Source organism: Dermacentor andersoni, chromosome 1, assembly GCF_023375885.2.
Source record: "Dermacentor andersoni chromosome 1, qqDerAnde1_hic_scaffold, whole genome shotgun sequence".
Classification (NCBI taxonomy): domain Eukaryota; kingdom Metazoa; phylum Arthropoda; class Arachnida; order Ixodida; family Ixodidae; genus Dermacentor; species Dermacentor andersoni.
In genome coordinates this window covers 248858524-248881320 of record NC_092814.1, presented here as the reverse complement: position 1 = coordinate 248881320, position 22797 = coordinate 248858524, and the positions used below count along the sequence as shown (strand labels likewise).

General features: G+C 45.5%; 1 protein-coding gene across 1 annotated transcript in view; it reads right to left on the bottom strand.

The window, feature by feature from the left end:
* Polr3D (RNA polymerase III subunit C53) overlaps positions 1 to 22797 on the bottom strand; it is an 82025-nt gene that overhangs the window by 38981 nt on the left and 20247 nt on the right. Inside the window, exons 5-6 of the mRNA XM_050195762.3 lie at positions 10477 to 10610; positions 7143 to 7368 (exon numbers count right to left, since the gene is read on the bottom strand). Of these exons, the coding sequence (XP_050051719.1) occupies positions 7143 to 7368; positions 10477 to 10610 (360 nt within the window). The remainder of the gene's footprint in view (positions 1 to 7142; positions 7369 to 10476; positions 10611 to 22797) is intronic.

Genomic DNA, 22797 nt, shown 5'->3' with positions numbered 1-22797 from the left:
TGCCACAGGCACGTCCAAAAAAAGATCTTAAGGCCTGCCAGTACACTTAGTAGGCATATCGGTGCTCGTACTATGACAGGAGACGAGGGTGCACGTGTGTATAATTAAGGAATACATACCGTGTCCCGTAACAATTGCCCCATCCCACGCTTATCCTTCACCGTGTAACACTGCTGTACAAAGGCGAAGCTAACTTCCGGAGACTGGCATTACGTGACGCGCTGTGCTCTGCGAGCTTCGAAGCCTATCGCGAGGATTACAAAGGCGGAGTCAATGCCATTGCTGACAGCGGCGAATTCTTTCAATGAAAAACACGGCACCGCACGGCAAGAAGCTTAATAGCGAACGTAGAAGAAGCTAGGCCTAACGTTGCTGCGGTGGTGGCCACGGCTGCCAGCGGATCTGCGTGCGAGAGTGCCGGTTCGAGGTGGCGTGATAATCAAAATGGCGGCGGCGGTGGTGGCTTTGATTATTGCCATTTCAAGCCTGCAGTCAGGGCAATATACATTGACTATATGGAGTACGTGGTGGTGCCACAAAGTCGTGTGAATTAATTAAAAATTAAATTATGGGGTTTTACGTGCCAAAACCACTTTCTGATTATGAGGCACGCCGTAGTGGGGGACTCCGGAAATTTCGACCACCTGGGGTTCTTTAACGTGTACCTAAATCTAAGCACACGGGTGTTTTCGCATTTCGCCTCCATCGAAATGCGGCCGCCGTGGCCGCGATTCGATCCCGCGACCTCGTGCTCAGTAGCCCAACACCATAGCCCCTGAGCAACCACGGCAGGTCTAAGTCGTGTGAATTATCGGGCACGTTCGAGAAATCGGGCGTCTGGAAAATCGGTCGTTAACTACTCTGGCAATACCTCGTGCCGATGAAAGGGCGTCAATGACGATTCGTTGCGATTCCTCTGTTACTGGAGCCAGCATTAATACGACTTTCGTTCCATTTCAATAAAGTTACAGCTAATTTTCCCTAACAGAAGCACAAATTCCCCGAGTTCTCCCTGAGTTGTCCCTGACTATTCAAATTCCCTGAGAATTCCCGGCTTTGCCGGTTGGTGGACACCATGATTTACCTGCTCTGCTGATTAACGGGAACAAAGCTGCACTCCCTGCAACTGTTTGCTGGTCGCGTCCTTCAAGTGACAGTGCTATAACCTGTATTCTGCTTTGCATACCTGCGCATTATGCGTTCTGCCTATACATTGAGTTCTGTGGGAGGAATACCAGTGGCCAGTAAAACCTGCATTATAACTGGTCCTGTGCCATAGGCAGTTACATTACAAGTGGTCTATACTGTACTACGGACACATGGATGTGGTACCTAGTTCAAAATCTGGACCTAACGCACTGAATTCATGTGAAACACTTAAGGCTCAACGGTGTAATGGGTGCCGTTAGAATGAGGGCTATAAATACCAATACGTCGGTGCCTTTATTCGTCACACAGTGTGACACGATGTTGTGGCAAACGTTCTCATTTACTTGCGATTCTTTACTTACTTACTTATTACTTACTTATTATTACTTACTTGTGAACGCGCGAATTGTTATGTGCTCTGTTTATGTTCTAACCCAATGCAATGTGGCGCATCATAATGAGCGTCATGAATTGAAGGTGTCTCATTAACATGCATATATGAGGTCATGTAGTTCTGTACAAAAGACCATTATTCTTGTGTGTCACCGTGGAAAATACAAATTTCGATGCTTACAATGCTTTCACAGCAGTGCACTAACCACCTGTTAAACACAAACACGACTTTTTCCAGCCTGGGACATGTCTCAGAGGACAGTTTTCAATGGATATGAGCTGGTGTGCCTTAGTAGCTACAGGGGGTGACTTGGCACACTGGGCCTCAAATGGAAAACGTTTATTTTTCCGGCCTAGAAATCATGTGCAAAAAATTTCACCTTTTCGGAAATAGTATCATTTCCATTAAGCAGTTGGCCCTGCGAGATGTTAGATGGCACAGCAGTGCCCTACAAGCTGCCATTACAGGACATGTAGGCTTTTATGAAAGTTCATCGCCGCACTCCTGCAGACTATGCTTGATGCACCACAGTATACATGGGGTAAATTTTCATCGTGTCTGGCATCGCCAATATGACGTACATATTTGACTTTGCTGGCCACTGCCTGGCACGGCAGAAACACCAAACTATACTCCAGTCTTGTGTGTCTGTGTGACTGTGATACAAGCTGCATGTGGTGGCTCTTTGGGAAGTTCTGCTGCTAAGTATTTTCCACCATTCACAAAAAGTGCACTGCTGTAAAGACTGCCATTAGGCTTTCCCATTATTGTTTCTTCCTAAACAGAGACCCACACAAAACAAGAATCTACCCCCCCTCCTACTATGCCCGGAGCTTTCTGCTTCTAGTAAGGCAGTCATCTCGAACGCCTTTGTCTACTTCTGCAAAGATCGTAATGGCTACGAGGGTGACAAGTCAGCGTAAATAGGTACCATATTTATTCGATTATAAGGTGGTCATGACTACAAGGCGAAGGTTCAGTTGGGGGACCAAAGAAGTGATGATGAGGTACAGAGTTTTGTGGCGCAAGGGGGGGACCCAAGAAAAAGGACTGCAGTATGCATACTAATATAAGGCGATATAAAGTAACCAACGGATTACTCAAACTCGGCGGGGATTGCCCGAAATACTAATTGCTAACACACCCAAAATGCAAATCGGCAACCATGCAATAGGGGGAAAGGAAGCTTCAACTTGCGGAGGTGGGGAGAGGATGGGATTCCATAGGGAATGAAGAAACTGGATAGATTAAACTTTCTCTTGAGATGTGGATTTATGGCAGTGCATGCTGCGAGCCTGTGAAGTCACAGTATAAAGCAGAATTCGCACTGCCACAAAGCCACCCTTCAAGGCAAAAGTCACATATAATTCGTAATCCGTGTTTGCAGTTCATTGTTTTAATTCTTGGTGCAGGTTATACACATGAAAATATGGTACTACCTCAACTCCCAAATTAGTTGGGAAAATTTGTGCTGCCATTTAAAATCTGGAGAGCCACAAATTTTGTGCTTAGAACAGTAACATACAGCTCAGACCACTTATAATGTAACCGTTTATAATGCAGGACCGGATATAATGGGGTATTTTCTGGCTCCCATTTATCTTCCACTAAAACTCAACGTATCCACATACTGCCTAAAGTCAGTTTAAACTGTGTTCCACAAATTCATCAGTTCAGAACATTGTCCACGTGCGAGCCTTTGCCCTTCCTACTAGTACACGCTACTAGGTACTACAGTAGAACCTTGTTAATTCGAAGTCCGTCGGACCGCGAAAAATCATCGAATTAACCGGGTTTTTGAATTATCAAAAATGGACGAAAAATGAGAAATAAACGTACGAAATGTGGCTGTATCAACACTGCACTTTTATTTCGCCTGAAAAACGGTCACTTGAAGTACCATATTTACACTATTGTAAGGCGACTCGAATGTAAGTCGACCCCCCCCCCCCCCATATCGCGTGACAGGGAAAAAAAAAAAAAAAAAATGGAGAGCATACTTGAGGGCGCATTCGATAACAAAAATTTATTAGTAGCTGACATGGTCACTGGACTACTCATCTTCACTAGTGCTGCCATCGTCATCGTTGCTACGGTCCCACAGCGCGTCGTCGTTCCGCAAAATTTCGCATTTGGCAAATGACCGCACCACGACATCTTGTGGAACAGCAGCCCACCCCAAATGCACCCAACCACACGCAGCCTTCAGAGAGGCTCTTTTGAAGGTCCGGTTGGCGTAATTTCGCTGTCTTCTGCCACCAGCCACTTGTACTGACAGCGGAGCAGGTCCTTAAAAGGCGAAGATCCGGGCTTGTTTCATGACCATGTCGCACTTCACTGGCAGGGACCGATTGCACATTTCAGCGACGTACGCCGCAAGCTTTGCGTACAGCTCCGGAGAGCGTCCAGACTTCGGCACGTGGGAAATTCCTCACTTGCCGTCACAGGTGAAAATTTCGCTTCGCTGCAGTCGCCACTCTCGCACCACCCGTTCAGAAACATTGAACTTGCGGCCCGCTGCACAGTGATTTGTTTCTTCAGCGTAAAGGATGGCAGCCCTCTTGAACGCTGCTGTGAACGAGTGCCGAATGATTAGTAGGCCTGGAGCACTCATGATGACTGAGGAAGCATAGAAGTAGCACGTAGCCAGCAGTCAAGTGGAATGTGTCAAACCGATGCCTTTTGTCAAACTATAGAGATTGCTAAGCGCAACAGGCAAAGAGAAACCTACGAGTGGCGTCTGCTCTTCCATGAACTACCGATGCTCCCCACAAGTGCCGCTGTACTGAGGGTGCCACCACGAATAGAACAGTGGCACTTCCATCAACTATCGACACCCCCTCATGAGTGTTGTTTGCACTGTAAAACTCTAAAAAATGTTGAAAAACCCTTCCGAAAAGCAAACAAACATACAGGATAGCGAAAAGCTATGGGTAGGGCCATAGAGCAAACATAAAATTCTAACTACGTTGTAGCTCCCATTGGTTTCGCTTTTTTGGCAGTGCCATGTTTTGGTTTCGATTGTAAGTCGACCCCCCACTTCAGATTTTCAAATTTAAAAAAAAGTGGTCGCCTTACAATCGTGTAAATACGGTAGTCATCGATGCGTGACTGCTTGGTGCGGTAATTAGCCGCACCGTAGGCTGCGTCCTCCAGTCTGCTTACAGTGTGCAGCAATTCACTGTTATCGCCACTATACTCCACAAAACTGCGCACAACGTTCACCGGAAACAGAAAGTTGATTTAAAGTGCCGCCTGGCTGCCACTTCGGCAACTGTACTGGCCTCAGAGACTGGCACACTGTTCTTTTGTTGCAGATCACAGAGGCCATGGTTTAAACTGACATATTATCCGGATATGGGCACGCTGGCTGTTCAAATTATCCGGCAAAATTTGCATGCAAACAGTTGGGACCGCCGAAAACCTTCGAATTACGCAGGATTTCGAATAAACCGAGTTCGAATTAACGAGGTTTTACTGTACTATACACATTCAGGGTAGTTGCTGGCTGATCGTCCGTGAACTCTACTTCTCGCGCACTGCCATCAGTACAGACTGTGCACGTGATCTCATGCCAGATTAACTTTCCTGTCTGCACCTATACCTATCGATAACCCACGATCGGCAATTTCAACTACAAATATTTACCCGCTCCGAGCACTTTCGGACAGCTAGCGCTATCCAGTGCCTTAAATAGAAACTGTGTTTCTAGTTTCACTTTTAAACGAGAAGAAAGGGGGTTAACCGAGGGGCTCGATTTTTATTAGTCATATCATAAGAAGCCAACAAACAGTGACACCAAGGACAACATAGGGGAAATTACTTGTGCTTAATAAATTAAATGAAGAAACGATAAGTTAAAGGTAATTAAAGTGGATGAAAAAAACAACTTGCCGCAGGTGGAAACTGCGAAGGTTGTGGGTTCGGTTCCCACCTGCGGCAAGTTGTTTTTTCATCCACTTTAATTACCTTTAACTTATCGTTTTTTCATTTCATTTATTAAGCACAAGTAATTTCCCCTATGTTGTCCTTGGTGTCAGTGTTTGTTGGCTTCTTATGATATGACTAGTTTCACTTTTGTGATTTTTTTTCCCCACGGGAGAGATTTTTGAAGTGCCTTTTAGTTGAGTGTGACGAATGCTTGTAGCTTCCGACATGGCTTTGATGTCACGCACAGCTGCTCTTTGGAAACGGTGAATTTCGACCGATTTCAATGAGTGCATCATAATTTTTTTATGGTGGTAGCCGCACTGACTCGGAAAACGATTTTGATTCATTGGACTTCAGCATAGACAGCAAAAATGCATCATATAGCCCCGGAACGTCAACAAGTATGTGTCGGCAAGTTTCGTTTTCTACTCTGAACCGTTTCGTCGCTGCCGTGCTCAGATCTAGAGATATCCCGTGTGTTCTAAAGGTCACAGTTCTTACCTGCAGGGTGTCAACGTCATTTGGGCAGGACCACTTGCCGGCGGCAGGGCAAAAAGTGGAGTTTTGCACGATAAGACAGCCGGGAGTGGACCTTGGCATTACGCTCCGCATTGGCACGCAGCAGTTTGTAAAAGTTGCTGTGCGGCTCTTACAAACAGCTAAATGGCCACTAGGGCTTACATGTTCTCTTGTATATAAAGAACTTCAACAGATAGAAAGCTGATATGTGCAGCAATGTTGTATAGAGTCTTTTTGTTCAAAATGTATCTCTTGAAATTTTCTTATGTTCTTTTGGTGCAAAGCAGCATCAATGTTTTTACAGAGCTCTCTCGTTTTAGTTGCAAATTTTTCTACTGAATAATTTTTTTAAGAACTGTAAATAAATGTTTGCTTGCAAATACAGTGACACCACTAGAAAGCACATTCCTTCTACAAATTGATACTATGCATTCTAATAAGCATTTACTCCAGCAGTAAAGAAATTGTTTCCTAGACTACCCAAGGAATGCCTATTTCCCTGCAGACAGGAAAGTTGTTAACATGCATTCATCTACGGATACGAACATATATCAATGGCAATCTTCCCGTGATGGCATACTGCCCAACACCCCCGTCAGCTAGGCCTCACCAGCACAGTCTCATTGCGAGACGGCAGCCAAAGTTGCTGTTCGTTGCAGAATCAACGAAATTATTGGCAGTGGCTGTACGGCACTTGAGCAATGGAGGAACCACCTTGCCAACGAAAGTGAGGGCAACATCCCGGTCATATGCTTCGATTCCCGGACACGCGTGGCTGCTTGGCCTACATGTTTTGCACATGCAAAAGTGGCCTTTGAAAAATGTTGGCTTGGTTATAGTGCTGGTTCCGCTTATGGTGCGGATATTCGCGACTCCAGTGACTTGCGTTATAAGCAGTCTATGCTCTATTAAATCAGCCTCGCATATAAGGCGGGGGGTGACTTTGAGGCTATGGATTCTGGGAAAAGCCTCTCCTTATATTCAAATATACGGTATTTCTGTCAGCAAGCATTTCTGCTATTAGATTGTTCGAGGAACCCTAAGACTGTGTGAATGCCCACTCAAAGTATAGATAGAATGTGCTGATGCCAGGTTTGGGAACCCATTGCTGTCCATTCATATCAGATGCTTTGCCTACAAGACCACTCACCAGGCAGGTTTGGGTCCATGCATAGGTCAGCCAGGGTAGGTCTGTTTAGAGCTGTACGCGGTGCAACATTATCCAGGGCAGGCCCATCCAAGGGCTCCTGCTTGATGGCTGGCCCCCCTTCGGCCTTGACCATTGGCTTCCGCTCAGAGGCCGTAACAGACGGCGTTATCAGCGGTAGGGTGGTTGGACACAGACGAGGCATTTCCACGTGCCCATCATCTATGAACTGCAGACAAATTCCCCACAAACAATAATTAACCTACAAGACTACCTGCTCCACATTTAGGCAGATTAATGCTGACAGTATCGATATGAAAAGGCATGATAAAATGACACATCTTTGTGCCATGCAACATTCATGGTGCACTGCATAAAGGGCTTGCATAACACAGCAACAAATTCAGAGTAAGTGCATGTTGTGTTACTCAGAAATTAAAACCTTTTTTTTTTTTGCAGTTATAGCACCGCAGGAAAAAAAAGAAGAAAGTAATGAAAGGTGCAACTGCAAGTAATAGCAGGTTCTTTCAAATGCACAAAGCTTTAGTATAATGGCTTAATAGTCTAGTTTTGTTACATTGACAATGTAATTGCAATGTTCAAACATATCAAATTAACCCAACTTGCTAATACATGTGCATATCATACTAATGGTATGCACATGCATATCATTACTATGATATTGCATGAACCGAATATCGATTACAATATGCGATTCAATTTTTGTTTGAAGCTTAAGCATTCATATTTGAAAATTTTGATAGTTGCAAACCCTTAAATTTTTTTTAATTGCACGTTTTTTGGAGGCCAGTTTAGCCTCGACTCAACCTGCCCCCGAAAGCGCAGCAGCAATCCACACAAGATAAAAAAATAAAATGTGTCACAATGTTCATTGCCAATTTTGCTCATCGAAAAGAAACCACTGACCCCGCTCCGTCAAGGCAAGGGACCCCCACCCCTTCCACAAGTCCAGAAGAGGTCCCCGACACAACCATGGTCGAGAACTACTGGTCTACACAATGAACTTCACAATCTACTCAACGTCTCACATCCTCATAACCTGCACTACAAGGAAAGGCAGGTGATTTTGCCCACATAGTGCGGTTCGCAGAACAAATGTCACTCTCTTTGAGAGCTGCACTGGTTTTATTAATGTTGCAATCACCATCTACGAGCAAGGACCACGAAGGAACCAAATTATAGCACAACTGCCCTGAATGACATATTTTGGCCATTGGGTGCCACTGCCCACTCTTCTACCAGACAGTCACCCAATACAAACAATCCCGGATATATCAAACTCGAAGGGGACCACAAAATAGTTTGATATGTCGATAATTCGAAATATAAAATATGCCATTCTGAAGCTTATCTGAGATCTCCGTATATCACGGATGGTTTTGAGAGATTGTGAAAAGTGGAAACTTACCGATTTGCTTCTCCAAGGCCATATCGAATGCACAAAAGCTGACTTATTTTTTGCTCATGAATGTTGCGAGTCATTCATACTGCGGAATGGTCTTCTGAACGCTAACCCTATAAGCCCATGTCGTCTGCGCACGAGACCGCATTTTTATTCACGATAAGGTAGAAATGGATGCACCGCGAAAGCAAACTAATCTGTACAGATACATATTATGCCGCCAACAGTGCACTAGTACTGCAAATCACTTGTGAACGCGCTCAGATGCGAGTCCTTTACAATACGCTGTTTAAACGACCAATCACCATACGTGGGCAACGAGCTAGATGGACTGTTGTGTTGGGTTTTGGAATCAGTTGTCCTCACATCTCAACCACCTTAAATAAGTTTGTGCGTCTCTTCTTGCATGCCGCTCAGTGCTCTGACACTTCGCGGCCGATGCATCCCTTTATTCTCAGCCCTTCCCCCCCTTCCACTGCTAACACTACACAGACAGTTAGTTTCAGAAGTGGTTTTCAGCTTGCAGAGCATTCGAGTCCATTCCCACTCACGTGTAACCATGCAAGCATGAATTAAACGCATTCATGGGGGACACCCAAATCGCAAAGCGATGAATCTTGCGCGCCACAGCCACAATGGTCTTTCCACAAAGTGGAAATGTGGCACGTTGGGGTTTTGTTAAATTCAAACTGTAATGTAAAGATCTGTCTCAGGGGATATTGGGGTCAGATTCATTCTGACTGCTTGAAGAATCCGAAAACTCTGTTCGCGGAAAGCCTTTGTTCACAAGAAGACAAAATCAGTGGTGCAGCGCCCCAGTCCATCATCCCATGTCCAGTGCCTCTCAGTGAAACAATTGAGTGTCGTCCAAGTTTTCTTGTGGAATGCGCATCGGACCGGAACCCCTTTCGCGCTCTTGAAGTAGAGTGGTGATCTGCTCTTGCCAATAACGAATGGGTGCGGTTTGCATGAGCCATCCCTATGTGCAGCAAGCAAAATGGAGAGGCCCCTGCTCATTTTCCTCCGTGGCATGTACTGTATGCCCACCAGATTCAATGTTTTATTTAACAGCATCTGCTAAAACAGTGCCATTTCAAATTTGTCGGCATTAAGTATGTCCAACGACATGAGAACTGGTTGCATCTCCATTAGGAGAAACGCACTTGCAGGGGTACTGAGCGGTGCGACATTCTTTATATCGAATGTGGCGGTGAATGGGCATTCCATATTTGCAGTCGCAGTACATCACTATGCATGGGATTTTCAAAGGGATTTTACAACTATTTGATATAGAGAATAATTCAATATCTCCAAGTTTGATATATCCGGGATCGACTGTAGCAAGCTTGTACTAGCTGCAAAGCATGCCTTTGGTATTGTGGAACAAAAAATTAGAAAGCGCCTTTTATCACATATACCAGACCATGGCACTAAAGGAGTACAATGTTACTGCTACTGTAGGTTTCACAAGTCGATTTCATAGCAATTATGCAACAGCATATTTATCCAGTATGAATGTTTGAAATATAAACACAAGAAAAATGCAGCAGGAATGGCTGAAAATGCACTTTGCCACTATTCTATTCAGCTAATGGCACATATGCACATATGCACCTGCCACTTTCCCTTTAGCTCTAGTAGTGCCCCTTACAGTAACAACCCCTCTCTCTAATCAACCTATCTCAATCTTTGGCAAGAGATTAAGGACCAGCATAAGCAATGAAGAACTCTGGCAATGCCAAGCACAGAAGCATGTTGGAACAGCTACATAGGACACACTTCCCATCCACTTACAGCATAGGCAGCACGTAAGCAGGGTGAAATACACAGTGGCACTACATCCTAAATTCATGGTTCCTGGTTCTTAGCAAAAATTGTTACCTCACCTCATGATATCGGTTGTGAAACACTTACATCACTCCTAAGAAGCAGTTCCAGTTTCTTTTCATCCTGAATCTTCTCTTCCGCTGTCTGGTTGCTACTGCTGGGACCCTGGTACTTGGGTCTCTCAACAGGTGTGGACTCGCATTTGTTCCATTTGACAGGCGCTGCAAAAATCCTCCAATAAGTATGACCTCTTCACTCAGTACCTCATAATTACAGCACGGTAGCAACTAAGAACAGGTCACTGGAAGCAGCAACAGCAGTACAAGTATATAACCTGAAGTATCCTTTTTCAGTGGGTGCACTAGGCTTTGCCTGCTGTCAGAGCATTAATTTGTGCGTCTAATTTGGGAATTGCCTATCAAACAACATAAAAGACTAATACACTGTGATTATAAAAAACTTCATTCAAAGGAATAAAGGTAACAATGGGAAACATTAGCTGGCCAACTTTTTAAACTTGAACTTGCTTGAAACTGTGTACCGACACATCTAGTTGTATTTCTTTATCGGGCAACCATGTTTCAATGCTTAACAAATGTTATCACACAGTGCAGGATGCGCCTGCATGTATCTGACGTTTCTGGAATGTTATTGATGGTTCCATCCGGTGTCTGTGACCGAACCTTGTGTAATCTGATTGCATGTGTGTACGACGCGAATAACGTAGAATTGTGTGGAAGGCACGTGGTTCCCAGCGATTACTCTGGAACATTCGACAACTGATGTGTAAAAAACATCATTAACAGGAATAAAGGTAACAATGGAAAACTTTAGCTGGCCAACTTTTCAAACTTGAACTTGCTCGAAACAATGTATTATTCGAACCTTGTCCCGACACCACAACACCCTCCAAGCAGACAACATATACAGCCGAACCCACTTATAACGATACCAGTTTTAACAATATATCGGTTATCACAATGAGACGCTGCTGAATCGTCAACTTTTGTGTGTTTTCTATGGTGATATAACCCACTTACTACAATGCCCCCATGCCACATTATCAGTTATAACGATGAAGTCTGGCTGCTGGGTGTTTGCCCAAGTAAGGTAATTGAATGCAAAAACATTGCAAAGAAAAACGAAAAAGAAAAATTCGTGCCGCTGTACCCTCCCCACCACCCCGACAGCCACTGTGCACTCAGCCTCCTCCGCATCGCCAGCCTCACGTCTCTTTCTCCTGTCACCCTTCCACCCCTCCGAACACGAATGGGCTGCACCCATAGCTCTAAGCCGTGCCACCCTCTGAAACATGAATGGACCGCGCCAAATGCGCTGCTCCTCGATTGCTCACTAGCCCACGCTAGCCCCTCATTCTGCGCTGTCCTGCCAACAGATTAAGTCACTTGTGCTTGTTTTCGTTGGTTACATCGAAGTCATTATTGGCCACATGGTCTCTCAGCCTCCTTTAACTCGCTGCCGAAACAGAAGATGGCTGATCCGCCTGCTGATCATCGGCAGTACACAACATTGCCGGAGAAAAGACAGTGTACTTCTAACAGTGCTTCTAACCAATGAGGCGATCATCACAAACGTGCTTGCATCGGATGGCAACGGCAAGAGTCACGGCCACAACATGAGTGATGACATGATAGGACAGGCTGCCTCAATGCTGTCCCCGCAGGAGGCCCTGTAGATTATTCAGTCCCTACGGGGCTTGGTTATTGCAAGGGATTTTACATTGCACTGCGTGAAGCACCTGGGAGCCTTGGAGAAGGATGTGGAAAAGCTTTGCGAAAAGCAAGCAATGCTGACGGACAAAGAGTTTTCTCGCGAAAGCCAGAGAGAAGTACATGGCGAGATGCTTGTGGCGATCTTGCCCCAGCGTTTCTTCTTGATTTCTGGAGCTGAGAGGCTGCCCAGGAAACCTTCTCACATTTTTTAAAAGGTCTCTTTTGAGGCCACCAAAGCAATTGCCTCAGCAGAGCTTGCATGTCACTTGCCACCAGTTACCCCTCTTTGCAGTTGTTATAGCAGTGCCATTCTTGAATGCCAACAGCCATGGCTTGTTTCACGCGATCCGAGCGCACAAGAAACAGAGTTAAACAGTTCAACTATACTCGCGGACAACTTTCTGTGGCTATGAAGGGAAAGCTACGGGGGCGGCGATTCTGCACATGTGTTACTGTACCAAGTAGTCCGTCAGCATTAGATAGTGCTTTCGGTTGCTCAGAACAGACGGCGAATCAACGCAGCTCCCACGTGCAACGGTTTCACATGTTCCCAGACACAGAAGGAAAAAGCGGCAAAATAAGTAAACTTTTAGATTCAGTGGTCTGTTATATCTTAGTTAACAGTTGCTAGTAAGGTGTTTATTTTTTCTCTTCCCCAGCTTAAACTAACGTGGATGAAAACATGGGACTCTTTTCAGAAGCACTCTCACTTGTGCATGCTTTGCCTCTGCAGCTTTCCTTCATAGCCACAGAAAGTCGTCCGCGAGTTTTGTCAACACGATAAGCAGCCGAATGGAGAAAGGTGGCGGAAAGGGGCACTGGCCTCCCCCGTCATCATAGTTTTCTCACAACAGCTCTGCCATCCCCCTATTTAGATTTTTTTTTAATAGCAACTCAGTTATAACAATAGAATTTTCATGGCACTTGAATATTGTTATAAGTGGATTCGACTGTACCGGCAACCAAGAATTTGTACAGCTTGCAAAAAATTGTTGAAGTATTTGGGCAATACCCACATTTAATACATGGCAAGTAATATATACACTCTACATATAGAGGAAAAGGTAGCCAAATTTCGTACCATGACACACTTTTTAGTTTCTTAGTACAGCTGACCTTCGTTAATTCGATTTTGGTTAATTAAACTTTTCACTTAATTCAAATGCACAGGAAAGTCCTGGTTAGAAACCACACTTTGCTATAAAAGGAAAACACATTTAGTTCAAATGTGAAAGCATGTTGCTTCGTTTAGTTCAACCCCATACAGACACACCCATGCGCAGTGTTTATAAAAGCTTCAAAATGCAAGAAATTCAGTAGGCGTTGCTACTGGTTCCCTAGGCAATGAAAGTGAAAGCAGCAACCTGCCCTGCAGTGATGATGACAACATGCACTATACCGTGGGTGATTTCTCTTTTAACGATTTTGTCAGGGCTGATAAGGTCTGTAGGCCATTGACTGACAACGACATTTATAGTGATTGAAAGTACAGTGGAATCTCGATGATACGAATATCACGGGGTCACAAAAAATATTCGTATTAGCCGAAATTCGTATCATCGAAACACAATTAAATCTACCTAAATTAAAGAGTCAGAGGTGAACTCACTCAGGCACACGTACGTAAAAGGCATTTATTTCTTGAAGAAAAAGTCTCTAATGTCCTTCTGCTTCTTTATCAGGTCACTTTGCAGACTTTGTTAAAATCCATAAAAGCGCGTGCACGTGTCGTCGCTTTTTCATCCGCGGCCATAGCACGCCTCAGAACGTCGAGCGCGTGCAGCGTTTCAGCCACCGGTGGTGGTCCTTTGCCGTCGCCCACATCCATATCATCGCCATCACCACTAGAATCAGCAGCCTCGCATGTGGCCTCTTCGACAATGTCTTCTACCGTGCGCGCACCACAGGTGGCAAGATTGTCATCTGCCGTGCAAAAGTCATCTAAGCTGTTCCCAATCCTCAATTGTATCTTCCGGCTCTGGGGGCACCTCTTCTGGACTCCCGAAGAAGCCGCATTTGCTGAAGCATTTCGCTACGGTAGTCGGAGTTACCCGATCCCATGCCATAGCTATAAAATGGATGGCGTCCAAGAGGCTTATTCGCAGGTCGCCTTCATCCTTTCGATCAATTTTAGCAAGTAGGCGGCGCACAAGAAGGCTCTTGAAATGGTGCTTTGAGTTCTTTATAATCCCAGCGTCATGGGTTGCAGGTGCGTCATCATGCTCGTGGATAAAAAGACAAGTTTGACGTTTTCAAGCGTTACTTGCCTCGGGTGGGTGGCGCACTGGTCAAGAAACGGAACAATCTTCCAATTCTTGCAAGCCATCCCCATATCAAGAAGCGACGGAAACTCTTCGAACAGCGCCGCCGTCATCCACGCCTTTTTGTTTGCGCGATAGACGCACGGCAAATGACTCTCGCACTTGAAGCACCAGGGCTTTTGAAACTTGACAACTACCGTGAGCTTAAGTTTCTCCGATCCGCTTTTTTTGCCTCGTTTGCATGCTTAGCCTTGTAAACAGAGGCCCTTCCCGGGTTGCAGGTTAAAAAAGAGACCTGCCTTATCAGCATTAAAAACCTCACGAGGCTCATACTCCGCGATGAGTGACGGCAGCTTCGCTAGTCAGTCGCTGACAACTGCCTCGTCAGCTTTTTTCGCTTCGCCGCAAACGCTTTTATAAACGAGACCGTGTCTAGTCTTAAAACGCTGCAGCCTCCCACATGAGGCATCTATGTGCAGAGCAAGTGCAAACTCATCAGCTTTCTCCCGCAAAACTTTACCGTCAATATTTACACCAGCTGCGGTTACTTCTTTAAACCACGTCAGGAGAGTCTCCTCAAGCTTCACGTGCTTAGCGGTCTTCGCTTGCTTTGCATTGACCTTGAAAGAAAGCACGATTTTCATGATAGAGTCTCGCTGTGCAACAATTGTGCTCAGTATTGACATTACGAGGCCTAGCTCCTTAGCCAACTTCGTCTGTTTCCTCTTGGGATCCTCATCGACCTTTCGAAGAACGTCTGATTTCTCTCCTTTTTTAAAGGAGAGCGCTTTCCACTTGCGAGACATAGCTCGCTGCGACTAGGCAAAAATGGCGCAAACACAAAGAACGGGGCCCAAACCACAGCAGCCACTCCGTCCGTTGGCACGGGGAAAAGGAGGAAAAGCAGAAAAGCAACAAAAGCGCCACCGCTTAAAACTCTTCACACCCAGCTGCGGCCTCCGCGCTGTCCGGCGCCGCGTCCACTCCTCCGCACCAAAAGAGAAAGGTAGAAATGACGTGACTGCGCGCTATTCTCTTTCGCAGCCGTCGGTGGGGCAGTGTTTATTCCTATCAACCGACCATGTCGAAAATCGATTCATAACAACCGTTCTCTAGCACGTTGCAAAGTAATGGGGCTCAGCCAGGACCACAGAAAAATTCATATCATCTGGAAATTCGTATTAACCGTGATCGTATCATCGAGATTCCACTGTAGTACTGTACTGAAGTAGTCTGTCGATGATGAAAAGCTACTTCAAGCAATCAAAAAGAATTCAATCTGTTCATTTTGCTGCCGTTTGTTCATTTGACCTTTTGGAGAATTCAAGTAAAACTTGAAGTCCCACTAGGGTCGAATTAATGAGGGTCGAGTATTGCTGGCTGCTAGGCGTTATAGCACAAATCAACACAAAAAATGCAGGTAAAGCTTGGCTAACTTCAAAGTGACCCCTGCATTTTACATCCACAATAATTTATTTTCTTGTTGTGTGGACATCGATATACTGCATAAACAGGCCTCTGTGCATGTTGGTGTATGTCAAGTGAGAGTGATGACTTGAAGTTCAGTGATGTGAGAACCCTACAGCATGTTAGGGAAGCAGAAATCTGAAAACGCAATAGACAGATGCTTTTGTGCAACATGAAAATAATAAAAGACCAAAGCATGGTTGACCCTGAAGAAGGTTGAGAACCGCATCCAAGCAGAAAGGAAACAGATACACCGTAATAACCTTAAATGGAAGGTAGAGTTGCCAACTATCGAGATGAAGTCATGATGGGGGTGGGTGTGGCTGGTGATGACTGGCTCTGTCTATGCCAGGAGCCGCCAGTCTACATGTGTAACAATGATGCGTAAATTTTTTGTCCTGCCATGTAGTGATTTACAACAAGAAAGGTGCAATAGCTGCCTAACATGGCTCCCAATACAGATAGAGGCAATGTGAATGGTTAGTGCCTACAACAGAACTTGAACAAACAACAAAAACAACCCCAATTACGTTTCTAAGAATGCAACAGTAGACAAAAGGGAAGAATGTGGAATTGAGCTGCCAGGCTCAATTCTACATTCAAGAAATCTACAAGAAAATCTAGTTTATTGATCATTATTTGGTAGAAATAAAAGCAAAAGCTGGAATATTTGGCAGTCCCAACTGGGTGAAGTCGAGACTCGGGCTGGTTGGAAACCCAAATTGAATAACAAGCTATAGGCTGCCTTGCATGACTTAGTAACTTTCAGGTGTCCCCCTCGCTTCATAACACAGAGTTGCTGGTTCGCAGTTCACAACTAGAAATCACTGAGCTTAAAATCACAAGGCCAATCTGTTCAAGTAACACTTATCAGTGCATTGTGCACTACCACTCTACACTGCAAGCGTCCACCTTCACTGGACCCTGTCTCCAATGCCACAAATACTTATTATGGGTGCAGTGCAAATATTTAATTTCATTATCCTCTGTGTTCTAAGCACAGAAAACTTGACCAATGCACTTGCAAGCAGAGACTCTAGAAAGCAGACCAAGAACTTGTGTAGCACCATTACTTTCAAGGAACTTTTCAAGCATTAAGGAACCAGCATGCATACACACTGAGTGTTCATATCACAGTAACACCTTTAAACGCTCTTTCTTCCCGCTAATAACACGAGAATGGAAATGCCTGGACCCATCCATTACTAACGCTGACTCATTTCCAATTTCTTTTTCACAACTAGACAACGCGTTTTAAACACTAGTGATGTGGCCATTCTGTCGGTTCTAAACAGTAGACATTATATTATGATCATGTCTTTCACTTAAACCTGTACATGCTTTTTTGAAACTTGTTTGTACTAGTTTGTTTTTCACCTTTTATTACTGAAGAATTGCTTTGGCAATTATTGTCTTTGCAGAGCTGCTGCGAACAATGATACTATAGCTGTCAAAACCTGACGAATGTATTGCCCACCTGCTCATGTTTCAACCAGAGACTGGCAGTATTCCAAATAAATAAAATAAACAACATATTATAATGACCTCTTCCTATTCACACTATTTCATGTCTATTGGTTATTTCATTCGCCATATTTTCTTCTCATTTATCTTTGTCCCTCCACCTTCAACTCCTACTGCTACCATTTTATACAACTTCTTTGTGGTGTGTCATTACACAGCATCATGGGCACAGCAGTGACTACTGCAAGAACGCTAAATCAACCAGCATTCTTTTGACCGTCACAGATATACAATCGAAACCCACGATAACGATATCCCAAGGCAATGAAATTCTCGCTGCAACAAAATATTTTTGGATCCCCGGCAAACACCCATACGATCAATGCATTTCGTATCTCACAACAACGGAACTTTTTTTTTTACAGCAATCCCTCATTAATTAAATTTTATGAAAGGACAAACCGGAAATAATCTACTCATGTAACACTAACTGTGTCCAGTGCTCAAATGTATTCCTTGTGCCCTTAAATTACGTAAACAACTGCCACAGCACACTTACATGACCGCCGCCATTATTAGTTATAAAAAAAGAAGGTCGGGCCGAACCATTCAGATGGTGACGGATCAGCCAGTGAAGCTGTCGATCGCAGACCGAGCAACTATCGCCAAACTCCTCATCCAGAAACATTCTCTTGAATTTGGAATTCGCCCCAGTGAAACTCCAAGGAGGTGGCAACTCATGCTCCCGCCGCTTGGACGCAGACTCGAAGACCTAGCTTGATGCTTATGAGTGGGCTCCAGTACGCCATCTTCATCGGTAGCATGCGCTCGATGCCGACGATCAGACTCTAGCATCTGCTGTAGCTGACGTTTTTTTGGAGGCAAAGTCACTGGCGCATTCTCCGCTTTGGCATGGGCACACTGTCGTTGGTTATAGTCACGTCTCTGCTGACAATGCCTCGCCTCGTACTCAGCTTCTCGTACGGCCATGCGCACGATGCGTGGTCTTCTCACTTTTCCCATTCTTTTTTGTTGGAGTTGCAACTGTTGCAATGGTCCACCTCTGCAATGCAGACTCCGGTTCTTACACACCGCAGCAGCTACCATGGCGCAAATCCTCATGCTTTCCCTCCAAAACTGCCGCGCCGTTTTATTCAGGGTAGACGACAGCAGATGCAGCCGGCAGCAACGGCAGCAACGGCAGCCAACGTGGGTGCACTCCCCCATTGCACAGGAGCGGAACACAGGGAAATCACATGTCTTTTCTTTCTTCTGCGCTGCACTATCATTCGTTATCTTTTTCTGTTCCCTTTACGGACACTAGCCAACCCAGATACCCCCGACAAGACCACACAGAGCCACCCTCTTTTTTGTTCATTTTACGGATGTTAGCCACCCCCTCCCCCCTACAAGACCACGCATATGGCTCATTCATACAGGTCCGTCAGGTAAACAACTTCACTGTTAAAAAAAAAAAAAAAAGAAAGAAAAAAAAAGCTGCAGTGGAGCTATTAGTCGAGAAGTTGCACTACAGTGAACTAGAAAGGGGCAGTGCAGCGCGTGGAGGCAGCAGTGCATAGTGGCACTTGACGCCGCCGGTCACAGAGGCAGCGGCGGTGCTGCAATCGCTCACTCTTTCATGCGGTGCCTGTTGTATGGCTCAAAAGCACTTGTTAGGTGGTGCTTCACCCCCTTTCTCAGCATGTCTGCTGCTTTTAAATTCGTGAACATTTCAGCTTGCGTCAACAGCTACAAGGCCGGCTGATTTAGTGCGACATTCGTTCGCGCACATTTTATTTTCCAGGGCGTCACTTAAAGTGCTGTTGAAAGGTGTATCAAGGAGAGAACAATCATACAATGTAACATTGTTGTTACAGGGACTAGGATTTTCTGAAGCAAAGCAAGCAGCAGGACTTTTGTAGTGCAATTCATTTGTTCTTGTGACCATTACCAGAGCAATTCATGCTACCATTGCATTAGTGTGGAAAACTATTTCAGATATCAATGTTCTGCCCACTACCAGCTCTTGTGTGTCTCCCCATTCTCTGTGATGCCTGTATAGCGAGCCTTTAGTTATCAACTACATAGACCATGAGCTTGTGCCCCCTTTAGTGAAATGCTGTACCTCCCCAGTGACAACAATGGCATCTTATGGACATACACACTGCCAGGACAACGATATCCTAGGGATGCGTCAAATGCGTCCTGGGAACGTCCCTCACATGGCTGTCTGGCTGCATTTTCCATGTCCTGCAGACATGTGCAACATGTCCACAAGAGACACTATGTAGACATGCCGCACACATTTTACGGCCATATGCCAGGGCCTTTTGCATAATGTTCGCCATAATGTAAATTACGACCCCAGCGCACGCTGTGTGATAGATGCAATGGGCAAAGTGCCCACGCATCATGAACAAATACACTGTATGCACATGTTACGCACGCACATATATATGCGGAAGTGCAGCCTACTTCTCATTCTTTTAGGCCTTCCACCAAGCAGACGGAACTGCCTTATTGAGCTAACTGAAGTTGTCAAAGTAAATTGCGCCAGAGAATTCATAGTATAGTTAAACATGGATGTAACGAACCTCTACGTGATGAATTCCTGGATTTAACAAAAATTTTTCATTCCCCAACACCACCCCCAAATAAGCCTATGTATTTCCGACCTCCATGTAACAAAGGCATTTTGGCAATTGACCTTGTGACGAATTTTCAACGCTTATAACTTATTATCGTGAGCAGTAGCTCTACCAAAAATTCGGGTGAATAATGCGTAGTTTCTGTAATTGATAAATACGGCAAGCGGCCGATCGCTAGATGAACACATCCGATCACAGCGAACCAGAGCAATCTATCCAGTGTGCTGCGATGATGATGATGAACACCGCTAGCTCTCCTAGCACCACTCTGTGACAAGCAGACCAACCTCTGCATTTTTCGCTTATGCATCGTGGCACCAGGTGTCACTACCTTGTCTGCCTGTTTTAGTTTCTTTAGGCTAAAGGCTGCCCCACATTCAACATTTTCCTGGCGTTTTGTCACCTGGCGTCAATGCTGAGGGCGGCACGCTCAAGGGAGACCAGATCTCACTGTCACCGCTGCAAGTGGTTTGATGAGCGCAGACCAATCAGCACTGGTCTGCGTGCCACTCATGTGGCTGGACGCTCTCTCTGGCGCCAGTCATGCGACGATGCTGAGAGACGTAACGTCAGAAAATGCCGGTAAGAACATTGAATGTGGGGCGGCCTTTATGCGTGTTGGCATGGCACGGCGGCAGGTATGTGAACGTGAAAGCGGACTTGACGCAAGTGTTAACTTCAGCACTCTAGCACACATTTCTCACGGTGTTTGTTTGCTTAAAAAATGAGTCAGCGAAGAAGTGCAAAGCTTTGTCTTTCGAGGACAAGCTTTCAATTGCGAACGTGGTTGTTGCCTGGTTCAACATCCCGGCCAGCACTCTGTAGAATATCTTGAATGCAAAAGAAAGCATTCGCAGTGCAGCGGAGTCGGGCACAAGTTTGAAGAAAAAAAGGATGAAGTTGTCGCCTTATGCCGATGTGGACAAAGCTGTGTTTACGTCGTTTTTGGACACATGGGCACACTTTGCCATAAGTGGAGCGATCTTGCAGCTCAAAATGAAGGATTTCGCATGCATCCTTGGCAACGAGGACTTCAAAGCTAGCAACGGCTGGTTGCAAGGATTTAAATTCGTCCAGAACATCATTAGCGGCGAGTCTACCTCTGCCGACAGCGATGCTTCTGCATTGTGGATTGCTGAAAAGCTGCCTGGCGTTTTCAGCCACTACAAGACGGCCGACATTTACAATGCTGATGAGATGGTTCTGTTTTATGAGATGCTCCCAAATCACACGTTGGTGCTTAAAGGTGGCAAGCCGAGCAAACTCCGTGTGATGGTTTTCCTTTGCGCCAACAGCGATGGCAGTGACAAAAGAATCCCGTTAGTTATCGAGAAAGTGCCCAGCCCAGGTGCTTCAAGGGAACGAGGCGAATGCAAGTTAAATATGTGACAAATTCTAAAGTGTGGATGTCACGGTCGATCTTTTCAGACTGGTTGAAAGAGTTCAACGAAGATATCAAGCGACGAGGCCGCCAAATATGTTTGCTGCTCGACAATTGCTCCGTACACCACGTCAACGACCTTCGGCTGTCAAACATCGAGTTGGTATGTTTTTCTCCCACTCGCACGTCCCTGATACAGCCATTGGACACAGGAATCAATAGCTTCAAATGCTGCTACCACCATCAGGTGATATGATCTTTCTGGACGTCAGTTTCGAACAGCACACAAAGATAAACATATATAGTCGAACCCACTTATAAACCGGTTTTAACAATATATTGGTTGTAACAATGAGAAGCTGCTGCACCGTCAAATTTCGTATGTTTTGCATGGTGAAATAACCCGCTTACTACAATGCCCCGATGCCACATTATCGGTTATAACGATGAAGTCGGGCTCCTCGGCGTCCGAGCCAAAAGGTCGTGAAATGCGAAATCCTTGAAAATAAAAAAATAAATAAACTGTTAAGATGCATTATAGTTCGATTGATTAGACGCTCAGATAGCAGAGCACGTAGCGAGAGGACACAGAGCTTCGGCAACAGACACAAGGCTTCCAACCAAAACCTTGTCGTCATCTTTCTCGAAGCAGTGCCTGCCGTGCGTTCTTCTCCAGTACAATTGCCTCCCCGGCGAAGAGGAGCCGTCTCGGCGACCTACGGGCAAGATAGCACAGTTGGATCAAAGTACGGCTTGAGCCGCTGAGCGTGCACGATTTCGCGCCCTCGGCGGCGCTTATCGGAAGGCGGCTCAAGGGGTTCTACCAAGTAGTTCACAGGAGACGTTTGACTGACGACACGGTAGGGACCTTGGTACTTGGAAACAAGCTTTGGTGAAAGTCCAGGGCTGGTAGCGGGAACCCAAAGCCAGACTAGTGAGTCAGGGGCATAGGGTGCCAGAGAGGAGGGAATATCCCGAAGGTGCTTCTGTCGCTGCTGATCTGCCGAAGTAAATGTGCGGGCGAGCTTTCGGCACTCTTCCGCGTGTGCAGCAGCTCCGGACAGGGTAGTAGCCTCCGTTGTGTCAGGGCGATACGGAAGGATGGTGTCCATTGTGCAGGAAGGCTCGCGTCCGTAAAGAAGAAAGAACGGGGAAAATCCTGTAGTGGTCTGTGTGGCAGTATTATAAGCGGGAGAATTCGGTCCCAATTCGTTTGGTCAGATGCGACGTACACGGCTAACATATCACCAAGAGTACGGTTAAAGCGCTCAGTCATGCCATTAGTTTGCGGGTGGTATGCAGTAGTAGTACGGTGAATTACGTTGCATTCCTTGAGCAGGGCTTCTATAACATCAGACAGAAAGACGCAGCCTCTGTCGCTCAGCAACTCTCTGGGGGCTCCATGGCGAAGTATGATGTTACGCAGAAGGAACCCGGCAACATCCCGCGCAGAT